The sequence below is a fragment of the Rhineura floridana genome, chromosome 2 (assembly GCF_030035675.1).
Source record: "Rhineura floridana isolate rRhiFlo1 chromosome 2, rRhiFlo1.hap2, whole genome shotgun sequence".
NCBI classification, from domain to species: Eukaryota; Metazoa; Chordata; class Lepidosauria; order Squamata; family Rhineuridae; genus Rhineura; species Rhineura floridana.
In genome coordinates, this window is record NC_084481.1 from 221,708,703 (window position 1) to 221,724,920 (window position 16,218).

The window sequence follows — 16,218 nt, forward strand, 5'->3', positions numbered from 1 at the left end:
GCTGTTCTTCCCAGCATTATTGTCTTTTCTAGTGAATCATGTCTTCTCATGATGTGTCCAAAGTATGATAACCTCAGTTTCATCATTTCAGCTTCTAGTGACAGTTCTGGTTTAATTTATTCTAACCCAATTATTTGTCTTATTCGCAGTGCATGGTATGCGCAAAGCTCTCCTCCAGCACATTTCAAATGAGTTGATTTTTCTCTTATCCGCCTTTTTCACTGTCCAACTTTCACATCCATACATAGAGATCAGAAATACCATGGTCTGAATGATCCTGACTTTGGTGTTCAGAGATACAGTAGGGTCCCACTTTACAGCACTTCACTTTACAATGCTTCACTAATGCAGCAGTCTCAATTAGACGCAATTAGACTAAAGCTCCACTCATACGGTGCTTGCTCCGCTTTTATGGAGGTTTTCGGGCATCATGCACCATTCTATTCAATGAGTTCTGCTTTACAGCGGTTTTCTCTTTACAGCGGGGGTCCGGAACGTAACCCACCATATGAGTGGGGCCCTACTGTACATCTTTGCATTTAAAGACCTTTTCTAGTAAGTGCTCATCCTGCAATAACATAAAAAGGACACATCCTACCCTGCCCAACTAAAAGATGAACACCAATTAAGAGTAAAATGCTTGGGTGGATAAAAACATCTTTACCTGCCGCCTAAAGACTGATAGCGATGACACCAACAGCACCTCTCTGGGGAGAACATTCCACAGTTGGGGAGCCACCACTGAGAAATCCCTATCTCGTGTTGCTCAATCCTCATCAAGCTGATTTTTCTCTCCCTCAAAGCTTTTATTTTATGCCTTACATTTATATCCCATCTTTACTCCAAGCTCAAGGTGGTGTACATGATTCTCCCTTCCCCATTTGATCCTCACAACAACCCTGTGAGGTAGATTAGGCTGAGAGGCCCAAGGTTCGCCCAGTGAGCTTTATGGCTGAATGGGGACTCAAACCTTGGTTTCCCAGGTCCTAGTCCAACACTCTAAGCCAGCCTTTTCCAACCAGTGTGCCTACAGATGTTGTTGGACCACAACTCCCATCAGCCTTAGCTAGCATTGCCAATGGTCAGGAAAGATGGGAATTGTGGTCCAACAACATCTGGAGGCACACTGGTTGGGAAGGGCTGCCTCTAAGCATTACGCCACAAACCCATGGATCTCTCTCTCTTGTGCATGGGTGGTGCCATTTTGGCTACATAAGCAACAGTACTGACAGCCTGAATGTTAGAAATAGAGGAAAGTGGGACCTGCAACAAAGTATTGCAGCACGGAGTGCTCATGTTCAGGATTCCACACACTCACCTCCATTAACACACTATCCATAGCCCAAGTCATTCAGCATTCCATGCCCACTGAGCCTTGGAGTACTTTTGCAATTCTTTCCTCCCTTACAGGGGCACTTGTACATATTTCTGCAAGCCTTGGAGTTCTTCCTAGGCCTGGCGGTGGTGCCTTCTAGTGTACTGATGATGCAATCTTGGCTATATAAGGATTCATATTTGGAGAATAAATTTGCTATTAGTATAGAGCAGGGGTAGAGAACATTTTTCAGCCCAAGGGCCGCATTCCCTTATGGACAACTTTCCTGGGACCACGTTCTAGAGGTGGGCAGGGTCAGAGGGAAAAGTGGGTGGAGCAATAGTTGTAGCCTGCCAAAAAGGTAAAAATCACATTTGAACCACACAAAATCCAGACACACATACACCCCTCTCCATCCTGGCAAGCAAGAGTCAATACAGTGAAAGCTTGTTATAACGTGTGGGGGGGGGGGGAGACAAAGGCTGCACCTGCGTTAAAGGGGTTCTGTGTTATAATGAAACTGCTGTACTGTATATCTGAATCTATGATACAGTGAGATGTGTTATAATGAGCTTCCCCTGTATCAGAATCCCAGGACACATCCAAGCCAGGCGAAAGCAACTGAGGTTGCGGAGCAGGGTTGATGAGGAGCATGGCTTGTGGAGAGGAGGGATGGCCTAGCGAGTCCTGGGGACCAGATAGGGAGGCCTGGAGGGCCACATTTGTCTCCTGGGCCTGAGGTTCCCCACTTCTGGTATAGAGGACAAGGCCACCAACCATGATCCTCATATCACCCCTCTCCCTAGTTTACTTTTTATCCAGAGTTGACTGTCTTCACAGAACTACAGTATATTTTCTCCCCATTTATTCTCTTTGCAGCATTACTTTAATTTTGTAAAGTTAAGACACTCAGAAAGGACTTCAGAAATTATACTTGGGGAACAAACCCATCTCGTGGAAGACAAAGAAGAATGATTTATTATAGCAAATTTATGATAAAATTATATAAAATAACCATTTATTTTGTTTTTTAAAGACATCCACAACATCACTTTGGAACAAAAATGTACAGATAAATTGCCTATCAACCAAATAAAATAAATTACCATGTTTTTTAAAAAATTAAAAGAGGGGAGGGGAAAGCCCCGCTATGTATGGACTGGGTGAGAAATTATGAATTTTAAAATTATACACAGAATTTTAAAAGAAAGTGTTGAAATGGAGAAGACAAGTCATTGAAACAGTTTTGCATTATACAAAGCTGAATTTCTGCTATACAGCCCAGCTTGCAGTTGTGTCACATGCAGATGGGATGGATGATTCCATGAACAGTTTTTTTTGGGGGGGGGGGAGGTTGAACAACAGTAAATGTTTTCAGCAGCATAACAACAGCATATAGTTAGGCACAATTCAGCAAGGGGCACATTAGAAAGTGAACAGGTAATTAATGTACTTTTTACAGCTGGAAAAACATATGCATTTGCTGGAGTCAAAAAAGACAGACTTAGCTTCAATTTACCAAAATGAAAAATCAGTAGCATCTTGCACTTGTACTTTTTTTTTAAAGTGAGTTATCCATAAACATCAATTAGGGATGAGCCAGGGCCATTCACACATTGGATTTTAGGTGTACACCTTAGACCTATTAAGTGTGTACCAAAAATGTAGTGTGTGAGAGGAATATGCATACTAAGCTAATACACCCATCAGAGTGTTGTGACTGGCTGAAGCTCCCTGCTGAGAACACACACTGTGGCAAACCTTATTTTACCTGTAATGTGTGAATACAGCAACCAGCGCTGATTTGCAGGGCAAGTTTTCCTCAGGCTGATATCAACACAAGCTGATTCCATCCCCGCCCCCCAAAATGGATATGTTCGGTCACTGCTCACTTGACCATACCTCCAGAAAGCATACCTCGTGAAAAAACTTAAGCATGAGTGAAACTCAGCCATCTTGCCCCACCATCTGGATGCAAGCTGCACTGTTTAAAAAGAACATTTCAAACTTGTGCAAAGACTTTGACCTGGTAAAAATGGTCCTGTGAATTGCCACTTAATTCAGCTTTATTGTCATCAGTGGCATGAGTATGACACGTTGTTCTCTCTTGGATTTACATTCATTCCCTCATAAAACAACAAGAATGTGATATTTTAACACTTTTCTCCCCAACTTATAGAACCAAGCTGTAGTTTTCAGAAAGAATCCTGAGGCAACCAGATACCCAAATTGCCATTGAATTTCAACAGGATATGGGCTTTTTATTCTTCTGAAACTTACAAGCCAAATATATATGTTTAACTTAAAAATTCAAATATAAAAACAAAACATTCAATACCACACATACATAGAACAACAGAAAGGAGTGGCTGAACCAATGGAGTAACCTCAAAATTGTCAAAGAAAGAAAAAAACCATGAACAAGAAAGTTAAAACCCTGCAGAAAATGTGATTGGGACTATTCAAAAAGTATCAGGATGAAGGCTTAACAAATTGTACGCAGCAAAAAACTGGGAACTTATGTATGCATTATGCTGAAGGAGTTCAGAGTCATGTGGCTTCCTCTTTGGCTTAACTACATGTGATGTGATACAGGCAAAAACTGTAATATTAGATAAAGAGGCTCAGTTTGGACTAACTTATGATGCTACATGCAGTGGGAAACCAGGACCACAGTTTGCAATCCAGAGGCTTGGAGACTCTGGATATTCACACATAAATGTAATATCTGCCTAGCATATCTGCACACAAAGTACCTCATACTTTGACCTGAATGATGGGATCGTTGCCCAGATTTTTTGTAAGTAACAATCATGCAGTTTGGATCTACATCTGTAGGCCCTATGCAAACATTACGCCCACATGTAGACATCCAAGAGGTTGACAGATACTATGCTACTTACCCAAGAGTGTTCTGTTTGCTCAAACTAAGCCTATGTGTGAAAAACAATTATAGTGGTATCTCGAAAGAGAATATTTATACTTGATCCTGGAAAAAACAAAGTTCTGTTGCTTCTTTATTTGATTATGGTGAAGAATTGTGGAAGTGAAGGTATTGTGTGATTGAACCACCTCCTCTGGGCTTGCTCATTTGAAGTAAGTTCAATAATTTCTGGAAAACTCTTGAAGAAGTGAATCAAGGGTGAGGCAAAACCCTATCAAGCCAAAAACAAGTGGATACAGGCAACCGTTTACCAGGTTATAGACTCTTATAAGTCTGTTGTGAAGCGTATGAAAGCCACTTTAGTCATATCTTGAGGTGAATTTGGTGTGCCCCACTATCAGTTTTATTGATTTCACAGCCATGAAAAATTTAGCTTACTAAATGTCTGGATCTGAAGAGGATGTTTCCTCAACATGGCTGAATGCATCCACAACTGAGTTGACAAACAACTATCATATGGAACTGAAGAGGGGGAAACCAAATAAGTGAGTCTGTAACTGGATCATTCTTTAAATAGGAAGAGAGTTGAGAATCTTTGCTGTGTGAATCTACAGCAACAGCAACATTTATGTTATCTTAAGCTACATGACCAAAGCTGCAATCCAATACATGTCTACTCAGAAGTAAGTTCCACTGGATTCAATGGGATCTACTCCCAAGTAAGTGTGTATTGGATTGCAACCCAAGTTATCTAAGAAAAATACATTCTACGTAACAAATAAACCCAAAACAATTGGACAACATAGATCTTCCACAAGCAGCTAGAAAAACTTATGGAGGCTGCCTTATTTTTTTTCATTGCCAGAACAATTTACCTTCTCCCATCTTATAGCATGATTTTTAAAATCCAGCATCATAAACTAGCCATCTTCTCTACTGAATACATCCACACACTTCATCCACTACCCCCAAGCCCCTGGTATCCAGTATGTTCCCACCTACAGTAACCCCCACCCCACTTCTAGCCACCTATCGCCGAGCCTTGAAGACCTGGCTGTTCAGGCAGGCCTACAAGATTGGGACAGATTAACTTATGTTACAATTGAATTAACGGATGGTTTCTTTAGCTTAAAATTTGATTATGTTAATGTATATGGATTGTTTTTATTCTTGTTGTTCGTCGCCTAGAGTGTCCCTAACCCGGACAGATAGGCGGCTGAAAAATAAAATTTATTATTATTATTATTATTAGCCACCATCTACAGAAAACTGGAGATCAGTAGACCAACAAGCGTTGAAAGAAAAGCATTCAGTTCCATTCATTTTCAAAAAAATAGACAACAGATTCACCTGGTAGTGTAAAAGATTTTTGTCCACCATTTTACCGACTTAGGATGAATATAGATAGCCGTTTACAAAACAGTAGGTTATCACTGGGTCCATGTGTTCATAAGTCAGTCATCAGAATCACCCTGGCAAGCAGCAAAGAGAATTTGACCACACATTTGCACCTCTAACGAAGCATGGGAGTAGTAAAATTCTTCTTACCAGTTGCTAGGATCATCAAGATAATTTTGCTACAGTTACCTAGCAAATGAACACCTGCTTTCACCCTTATTTACCGTGTCAGAGTTGGTATTAGCAAACACTCCTTTATTTTAAAAAAACATTCAAGATATTCTCAGAAAATAGCTCTAGTAGCTTAGATTTCCTTCCTTCCTCCATCCCATTCAAACTAATGCAGGAAGCATGGGCTTTTAAGTACACATAATTCAGCGGACATCTCTAGACTATAGAAGCAATTTCTAAAAGGAATCCAGAAATCACAGATGAAGGTGGCTTGTATCTAGCTCACCCTTCCTCAATCTGGTAGCCTACAGATGTTTTGGCCTACAACTCTCATCAGCCCAATCCAGCTGGGCTGCTGGGAGTTGTAAGGCAAAACGTCTGCAGAGCCCCAAGTTGGGGGAGGCTGAGCTAGCTTGATACTGTCTACTCTGGCCAGCGGTGGCTCTCCAGATCTCAGAGGACAGAGGTCTTTCCTGAGTCAGCTGATGTCATTTTAACTGGAGATGCCAGGGGCTGGACTTGTGGCCTTCTGCACCCAAAGCACATGTTCTGCATTAGACAACTATGACCTTTCTAATGAATTCAGAACATGAAGCCAAGCACAATTTAAACTTGGAGAAGTCACTGGCATTGACAAAGATTACATACAACATCTACATCTCAACTGAATTTAACCTGCTTACCTTCCACAATAAAGACAAGATATATATATATATATATATATTGTTAACTACTTAGGAAGAAGAGGAATTTTGTAATAGAAAAGATATCACTTTGCCAATTGGCATTTCAACAAGTACTTCCAACAGTTAAATGTGCCTTCCCTGCCCTCCATTCAACCAGCACTAATTTGGCAAGTGGAAATGAGAAACCATTTCTTTTAATGATAAAAAAGCTGGTGTTTTCAATAGTGTATGCTTCAGAATTGCTATTATCTAGGATTATGTTGGCGGAAATATTATACTAATAATACTGTATTTAGAAGCCAGCCACGTAACACCTTTATTTCTCATTAGCCAAAAGGGTTCACATGTCTGGGTTCAACAGTCACAAGATGGCAGCAGTGCTAGAAGTGAATTGAGGTTTAACCTGATGCTTTGAGAGTGGGGAAAAGAGCAATAAATTCATCATTCTTGTTTTCCTTGGGTCCTCACAGGGCTCTGCTAGCTCAAATCCCCGTTTTGGTAGGAATGCTTGAGGCAACATACTCAATGGAATAATGGAGCAAATAATGTACCAGAGTACTATGAACCCACCTATGGAAATATCAGATGGAATGCTTCCAAGATGGACTCCTGGAATCCACATTCATGTGATCAAAACAAGGCAGGGAATCTCATCATTATTTGTCACACCTTGTATTATCTCCAGCCTATGTTTTGGAGACCAGAAGCTGCCACGCCTGCATTGAGTGATCTTCCAGCTCTGCAGCCAGCTGCAGAGGGCAGAGAAACCGGCCATTTGCTGGAGCAGAAAGGCCCACTGACTCAGCCCAGAGTTGCATGGGGCACCCGAGAAAGTTGGAGGCAGTAGGAGAGAGTTCTCAGTTTGCATGCCTCACCCCTATTGGCTTAAGGGAGGGCAGGCTGAGAACATCATGCCCAAGCCCCCCCAAATTCTGGAGCTGGCGAGGATATGGAGCTTGGCTCAATATCAGACTCCTACCAGTGCAAAAAGTGGCTGCATTCTTAAGCTCTTAAATTGCCTATTCACATCAATGAGATTTAGAAGCATTGGGGTGGGGTTTATGATTATAACTCTTAATTGCCCAGACATGGAATACTTGCACTTTAGTGCCTACAGAATTATATGGAGCAAAACAGGAGACTTGTGGGTTGTATTAAAAAGACATTCTGACCATGTAAAAACTCTGTTATGAAGCAACTCTCACGAAACGATACAAATTTGGCAACCTTGCTACACAAAATCCTGACCTGGTAATTGATTTGCCTCCTCTAGATCTATACATTTGAATTTTATTTTTTATTTTTTTACTGCATTATTGTAAGGGGAACCAAAAAATGCATACTAAATCTCTGTCTCTCCATCATCTGCACTTTTTATTACCCGTTCCCAGCAGAAAAGCTGTACAATTGGAAGCAGGATGATTTAATGTCATGTTTGTTCTCTTTTTGAAGAGCTCTTGGATCTCCGAAAGACAAACTTCCACACCGCTTTGCTCACACGACAAGCACTGAAAATCCTGGCAGAACCATTTAACGACCTGTATTTAGAATTAAATATACAGCACCAGCCACCCACTGGAGCCCAAAAGGTACATTTTTTTTTAAAACGGAGCCTCTATACAACTAAGGGACAGCTATAAACAGGCTAAATACAAGAACATATTAGAGCTTCGGCAGTGCAGAGTGAAGAATACACAAAGCCTGTTTGCTATGGCACGTTGGAGAAGTTATGTGTCGGTTGTTTTCTATTAAAAATCAGAGTCTGCCTTTATGCTGAACATGTGTGGTTCCACAGTGCTAGTCACTTTTTGCTTTCCTCAAAAGGCATATACATAGGCTTGCCACTTACCCTCACACAGCATAGATTGTACCTTTTTTCTTTTGTGCAATGTGTTAGCAATCTAAACAACTGCTCCACATGGACTTGCCCACAACCACTCGTTCACAATACTAACGCAACAGCAAATGACATACAAGAGGATAAGCGACAGAAAACGTTCTCATTAGATCACACATTTCTCCCCATCCGGAATGAATGTAGCATCCTGCAGGCTAGCAGAGCCAAAGTTTGATTTCTGAGTGTAATTTCTCTTCTTGACAGGGGACAATGCCTCCAACACGGACCCAGAAATGTTATTTGCAGTTCTGATTTTAGCTGCCGCAGATTGTGGTGTCACAGATGTTTTATTATTGGCGAGCACATCCAAGTTTCCACTTGGGTCAATGATGGCATTTATAACTGCAGAAAAGGAGAGGAGAAAGCACGGTTGCCATTAGCCAGGATTATATAGCTGCAAGAGGACTGAAGATTCACATACACACATATTCTACTCAATGCCAACACCCAGTTACTCGGCACTTGATGAACGGCAGCCGTGAATGGCATCTGTTTATTTTTATGCCAAATGATAAGAAAGGTCTGTCTGTAGTGTCTGATCTCTGACAGCTTTTTCATACACACACATCTTCACTTGAAGTTGAGGCTATTCAGCAAACATGCATGTAGGAACAGATCCTAATGCAGCCTCTTAAATGGTCAGGATTCTCTCCCAATACGAACCCACCTGTACACTACGTTCAAGATCAAAGGCCCTCCTCCGGGTGCCTACTCCGAGGGAAGCTTGGAGGACGGCAAGAAGAGAGAGAGGGCCTTCTCAGTGGTGGCCCCCAAATTATGGAATGATCTTTGTGACAAGGTGCACCTGGCGCCAACACTGTTATCTTTTCGGTGCCAGGTCAAGACTTTCCTCTTCTCCCAGGCATTTTAGCGTGTTTTTTAAAATTGTTTTAAATTTTTAAATTGTGTTTTAAATTGTTTTTAAAAGATGTGTTTTTAAATTTGTATATTTGTTTTAATGTTTTTAGTTACTGTAAACCGCTCAGAGCGCTTCGGCTATGGGGCAGTATATAAGTACAATAAATAAATGCCAATATCCCCAAAGTGATGTCTTTACGTAATCCACATGACTATGTATCACAAAGGGCAGTGAACGAGGCACACACCGTGTGCCCCAGGGGATGACTTAAGGCAAACTGGAGGAGGTTATCCATATCTTCCCCATCTGGTTACACCTGGAGCCACTGCTGGCTGGTCCCTACTGTGATTGCTGGGATGGAAAGCAGAAAGACCCACAGAAAATGGAGCCAGAGCCAACTAATTCCCTGTCCTCCTCCTTGCTGAGTTCTGCTACTAAGGGAGAGGAGGCTGAAAGGCAGTGCCACCCCCTGGACCAGTTGTACATAAGAAAGCAGACAGGAGGGAGCTGGGTGGTGGGGCGTGACCCATTAATCCTAATACACTAGTGTCCACTGGAACACAGGAAGCTGCCTTATACTGAATCAGACCATAGGTCCATCTGTGTCAGTACTATCTACACTGACTGGCAGTAGCTCTCCAGAGTTTCAGGCAGGAATCTCTCCCAGCCTTACCTGGAGATGCTGGGGATTGAACCTGGGGCCTTCTGCATGCAAGGCAGATGCTCTACCCCTGAGCTACAGTCCTTCCCCCTGCCTAGAGCCCAAGGGGGCCATCCTTCTCAGTGATCTTTGTTCTGCACTGTCTCAACAATACTAGCTACTCTAGCTCTTGGTATAATTATCTGTATTTAATGCAAATCAACTATACTGAAAGCGAAACAGGGAAGTCAAAATAAAGCAAACCTTCAAGTTGTTTCTGGACTCTGCGCAGCTCCTTCAGAATAGAGCTGATCTCCTAGCAATAGAGAGCAACAGAGTAAGTGATTCAAACATTCAAGCAACTAAAAGAAATATATTGTTTATTCTATAAATTAAAGCAATTTATATTTAGCTCCACATCTGTTCAACCTCCCACAGTGGGGCAGTTTCTAAAACTGATATACTCATTCAACCTCCAGTAGAAGCAAAACTCAAAATTTTGTGACCCTACAAGTGTGCAGACATTGCCACTGAAACTTAAAAGCAACCATGCAACGCTACTCCAGGTGTCTTTTTAGCACCTACTGAAGACCTTTCTCTTTCAATAAGCCTTTAGAGACCTTATCCCAAGTCTGCATCTGTACTGAAATTGTTTTTAAGTTGTTTTGTTTGAAAGATGCTTTGTTTTTAAGATTTTTTAAATATGTTTTTAGTGTTTTATTTCTTGTTTGATATCCTGGGCTCCTTTTTGGGAGGAAGAACTGGATATAAATGTAATAACACATAAATAAAGGAAAAAGGAAACAAAATTCAAATCCAAAATCTGTAACAAAGCCAAGTTTAGAAATTTCAGCCTCAAATTCACATTCTAATGCATATAAGAGCCCACCTAGTTCAGCATCCTGTTCTCACAGTGGCTAAAGAGATGCTTACGGGAAGCCCACAAGGAGCACCCTCCTACCACAGCACTTTCCCCACTTGTGATTGCAAGGAACTGGCATAATCCTCTTTTAAAGCCATCCAAGCCTGTGGCCTTCACTACATCTAGTGGGAGTGAATTCTAGTTTAACTCTGCACTGTATGAAGAAGTACTTTCCTTTGTCTGTCCTGAACCTTCCAACATTCAATTTCATTAGATGGACCAAGGTTCTAGCATTATGACAGAAGGAGAACAACGTCTCACTTTTCCACTTTCACCATACCATGCATAATTTTATACACCTCTATCATGTCCCCCCTTACATTGATTGTAATGTCCTACACAAACTGCATGTCAGAAAGAAAGAAAGAAAGGAAGGAAGGAAGGAAGGAAGGAAGGAAGGAAGGAAGGAAGGAAGGAGGGAGGGAGGGAGGGAGGGAGGGAGGGAGGGAGGGAGGGAGAGAGAAAGAAAGAAAGAAAGAAAGAAAGAAAGAAAGAAAGAAAGAAAGAAAGAAAGAAAGAAAGAAAGAAAGAAAGAAAGAAAGAAAGAAAGAAAGAAAGTGCAATAAAGACTCTTGATCAATAAAGACTTCTGGTAAAAGCAATCCTTTTACCCCTCTAGGATGCACACCTTAATGTGGTGAGGGGTTTGAGAGTGTTGAAGAGGCAGAGAGCAATACCATCCAGAGTCTAGACCAAGAGGCTAGACTCCTAGCAGGGGCACCCAAGGCGGAATGGTCAAAGCTGAGACACCAGACTAAGATGCACCCAGACTCAGAGGAAGGCAATGGTAAACCACCTCTGAATACCTCTTACCACAAAAACACTATGAACATATCAACATTACAATACTTGGCATGAGTGAATTAAAATGGACGGGAATGGGACATTTTCAATCAGGCAACTACAATATATTTTATGCAGGAAATGGTAAATTAAGAAGAAACGGGGTTGCTTTAACAGTGATGTAGCAAAAACAATCAGGAGCTACAACACAAGGTCTGAGCGAGTGATATCAATGAGATTAAACAGGAAACCTATTAACATAACCATCATCTAAGTCTACACTCCAACGTAAAGTGCAGAGGAAGAGGAACTGGAGAGATCTTATGCAGAAGTACAGGAAGAAATTGATCACACACCAAAACAAGATGTGCTGATAATCATGGGAGACTGGAATGCAAAAGTAGGGAACAGAGAAGAAACTAGGAATTGTGGGGAAATGGGGCTTAGGAGATAGAAATGAAGCAGGAGAGAGACTTTTTGAATTCTGTGAAGCCAATAATTTGTTACTTGAAAACACATTTTTTGAGCAATGGAAAAGACAACCATACACATGGACATCACCAGATGGTCAATATAGGAATCAAATTGATTATATAATTGGTAACAGAAGATGAAGAAGTTCCATACTTTCTGTGAAAACAAGACCAGGAGCAGACTGTGGTACAGATCATGAACTGGTAATATTGAAAATCAAAGTAAAGCTAAAGAAGAACAACAAAGCAATCATAATGCCAAAATACAATTTAAATAACATCGTAGAAGAATATAAAGATCAAATAAAAGAACAGATTTGAGGATAACTTAGTTGACAGAGAACCAGAAGAACTATGGAGGGAAATCATAGACATGATCAGGGAAGAATGCAAACAGGCAATACCTCTAGTGAAAAAGAGAGAAAGACCTCGACGGATGATTGAAGAAACTCTTAAATATGGTTAAAGAGAGAAGGAAAGCAAAAGCAAAAGGAGATAGAAACATAGTCAGAACCCTAAATGCAACAATACAGCAACTAGTACGTAGGGACAAAGAGAACTATTACAATAGTTATTATACAGAAATAGAAGAGGGCAACAAAAAGGGTAGAACAAGAGCTCTATTCCAAAAGATTAGAGAAATTAAAGGGAAATGTAAACCAAGAGTAGGGATGTTGAATAGTCAACAGGGGAACACACTGAATGACCGAGATGAAATAAAAGGAAGATGGAAGCAATACACTGAAGAACTCTGTAAAAGAGATGCAAGGATGACAGATTCATTCACGGAGGAACCTTATGATGAAGAACCAGAAATTTTAGAATGTGAGGTGAAAGCTGCTCTTAAAATACTTGGAAGAAACAAGTCACCAGGAACAGATGGCATACCAACAGAGTTGCTACAAGCTACTGAGACTGAATCTGTCCAAATTTTGACTAAAATTTGTCAAGAAATATGGAAAACTAAACAATGGCCCACAGACTGGAAGCGTTCAATATACATTCCAATTCCAAAGAAAGGGGATCCCAGGGAATGCAGTAATTATCGAACTATTGCCTTAATATCCCATGCAAGTAAAGTAATGCTCAAGATTCTACAACAAAGGCTCTTACATATATGGAGCAAGAAATGCCAGATGTCCAAGCTGGATTTAGAAAGGGAAGAGGCACCAGAGATCCTATCGCAAACATACGTTGGATAATAGAATGGAGCAAGAAATTTCAGAAGGAAATCACCCTGTGCTTTATAGATTACAGCAAAGCCTTTGACTGTGTAGATCATGAAAAACTATGGAATGCTTTAAAAGAAATGGGGGTGCCACAGCATCTGATTGTCCTGATGCGCAACTTATACTCTGCACAAGAGGCTACTGTAAGGACAGAATATGGAGAAACCGATTCCTTCCCCATCGGAAAGGGTGTGAGACAGGGGTGTATTTTATCACCCTATTTGTTTAATCCATATGCAGAACACATCATAAGGAAAGTGAGATTGGACTAAGATGGAGGTGTGAAAATTGGAGGGAGAAATATCAATAATTTAAGATATGCAGACAATACCATACTAGTAGCAGAAACCAGTAATGATTTGAAATGAATGCTGATGAAAGTTAAAGAGGAAAGCATAAAAGCAGGACTACAGCTGAATGTCAAGAAGATTAAAGTGATGACAAAAGAAGATTTAAGTAACTTTAAAATTGACAATGAGGACATTGAACTAGTCAAGGATCAATTCCTTGGCAAAGTCATTAACCAAAAGGGAGACAATAGTCAAGAAATCAGAAGAAGGCTAGGACTGGGAAGGGCAGCTGTGAGAGAACTAGAAAAGATCCTCAAATACAAAGATGTATCACTCAACACCAAAGTCAGGATCGTTTAGACCATGGTATTCCCGATCTCTATGCATGGATGTGAAAGTTGAACACTGAAAAAAGCGTGTAAGAGAAAAATCAACTCATTTGAAATGTGGTATTGGATGAGAGCTTTACACATACCATGGACTGCGAAAAAGACAAATAATTGGGTGTTAGAACAAATTAAACCAGAACTATCACTAGAAGCTAAAATGAGGAAATTAAGGATATCCTACTTTGGAACCATCATGAGAAGACATGATTCATTAGAAAAGACAATAATGCTGGGGAAAACAGAAGGGAGTAGAAAAAGAGGAAGGCCAAAGAAGAGATGGATTGATTCCATAAAGGAAGCGACAGACCTAAACTTACAAGATCTGAAAAGGGTGGTTCATGACAGATGCTGTTGGAGGTCACTGATTCATAGGGTCGCCATAAGTCGTAATCGACTTGAAGGCACATAACAACAAATTCCCCACCTTGTTTGAGGTCTTTAGTATTGGCACTTCATTTTCAGAATTAATTTTGGCTTCCATCTCCTCCCACGTCCGCTCAGTATTCTGGAAAAGAATTCTGATGCAAAACACAGAAATAATTATTTTGTCAAAACGTAAAAAAAAAATGCTCAGGAATACTTGTTTCCAATAAAGTAATAAACTAGGCATGGGGAACTAGTGGCTCTCCAGATGATGTTGGATTCCAATTCCCATCAGCCCCAACCAGCACAGCTAATGGTTGGGGATGATGGGAGTTGTTGTCCAACAACATCTAGAAGGCTTAAGGATTTCCATCTCCCACATCTGCCTGCCCGTGCATTAAGGTCATCATCTCTGGGTATCCTGCCCTTCGGAAGTTAGGGGTGGTGGTTTCTGTCCAGCCTTCTAAATGAGCCCACAAAAGCTTCTAACCTGCAATATGCACGCGTGTGCGCACACACACACGTGCCTGCATCTCTATGCTGACTGCAGAAGAGAAGAAGCTCAGTCCTCCACAGCCAACATGGAACGCAGAAAAATGCTCCCTAGTAAGTTGTAACCTAAAGGTTGCAGTCCTAACCAAGACACATACTTTCCCTTCTTGATTGTCACTGAAATTGAACAGAAACTAGTATTGATAAGCAGCGGTGGTGTGGGAGGGGTGGATGGGAAAGGCCTGCACAGGTGTCCTGCCAGCACTGCATTCAGAGACACGGACATCACCAACCTGAAACTCCCCCAACCTCCCACCGCCTCACCCTGCCCTGCCACCATCCCAGCAAATGCAGCAGCTCTGCCCCCTCACACACTGTTGCCATTTATAACTCTGCCATGTGAAAAGCTAAATGAATCAATAATGCCCTCCTCTAGAGCAGGTAAAGTGTGATAGGGATCCACAGGTCGACCACTGTGCAGTTTAGATTGAGGGCAACCAACTCACTTCATTTTCTCTGCCAGGTTCTCTGTGTTTTCCCGGATGGTGTGCGATAACTGGGACACTGGGTTGAGCATCAAGTTGTCAAAGATGACCTGGAACACAAAGTCAGAAACAGGCCACAATGGGAGCATTTCTTTCAGTGGAAGTTGGGGAGTACAGATGCATTATACTACAATAGGGTTACATCTCTGCATCTGGAGAATTATTCATGATGTTTTTCACCGGAAGCGCTGGTTTGTGTTACAGATATAGGGAGGGAATAAAGTTTTTTGTAGCATTTCACTGGTAGATTATAACGTTATCTGATAAATTCTGATGGCCTGGATCCATATGGCTGCATGGGAAGCTTTGCCAATACAGCGGGACTTTCTGGGATCCTGGCCAATGTTCACTCATACTCCCCAAACCATTTCTTATTTGCTGATGCTTCCTGAATAATTAAAAAAAAAATCATAAAAGGGCTACAATGTTTAAACTGATCAACAAGTTTAAATTAAAACAGGGATGGGGAAATCCGTGGCCTTCTAGTTAATGCTGAACAACAGCTTTCATAATCCCTGACCACTAATTAAGCTAGCTGGTGCTGATGGGAGTGGAAGTCCCAACAGCATCGAGAGGCCCGCAGATTCTTGATCCATGAATTAAAATGTTTTGATCAACTAAAAAGATGACCTGATTAAATCAGGCATAGATTTTTTTTTAAAAAAAGAACTATTATTTCTAACACAAATACTTTATATTATAAAGCTTCATAAACTTTATAAAAACTGCAGACAACAAACATCATCAACATAAGAATCTGTCTTATACTAGGCCAGACAACTGGTCCATCTTGCTTAGTATTGTCTTTACTGGGTGGCATTGGTTCTCCAGGGATTCAGACAGCGTTCTCCCCCCAGTCCTACTTGGACATGCTGGGGATTG

General features: G+C 41.1%; 1 protein-coding gene across 5 annotated transcripts in view; it reads right to left on the minus strand.

Annotated features, from left to right (window-relative positions):
* Positions 1 to 2,316: 2,316 nt before the first annotated feature.
* CEP170B (centrosomal protein 170B) overlaps positions 2,317 to 16,218 on the minus strand; it is a 115,315-nt gene continuing 101,413 nt past the window's right edge. For all 5 annotated transcript variants that reach the window (XM_061612301.1, XM_061612305.1, XM_061612302.1 and 2 more), the window contains exons 16-19: positions 15,298 to 15,386; positions 14,361 to 14,454; positions 10,115 to 10,166; positions 2,317 to 8,693 (exon numbers count right to left, since the gene is read on the minus strand). In XM_061612301.1, coding sequence (XP_061468285.1) covers positions 8,458 to 8,693; positions 10,115 to 10,166; positions 14,361 to 14,454; positions 15,298 to 15,386 — 471 coding nt within the window. In that variant the 3' untranslated portion in view covers positions 2,317 to 8,457. The remainder of the gene's footprint in view (positions 8,694 to 10,114; positions 10,167 to 14,360; positions 14,455 to 15,297; positions 15,387 to 16,218) is intronic.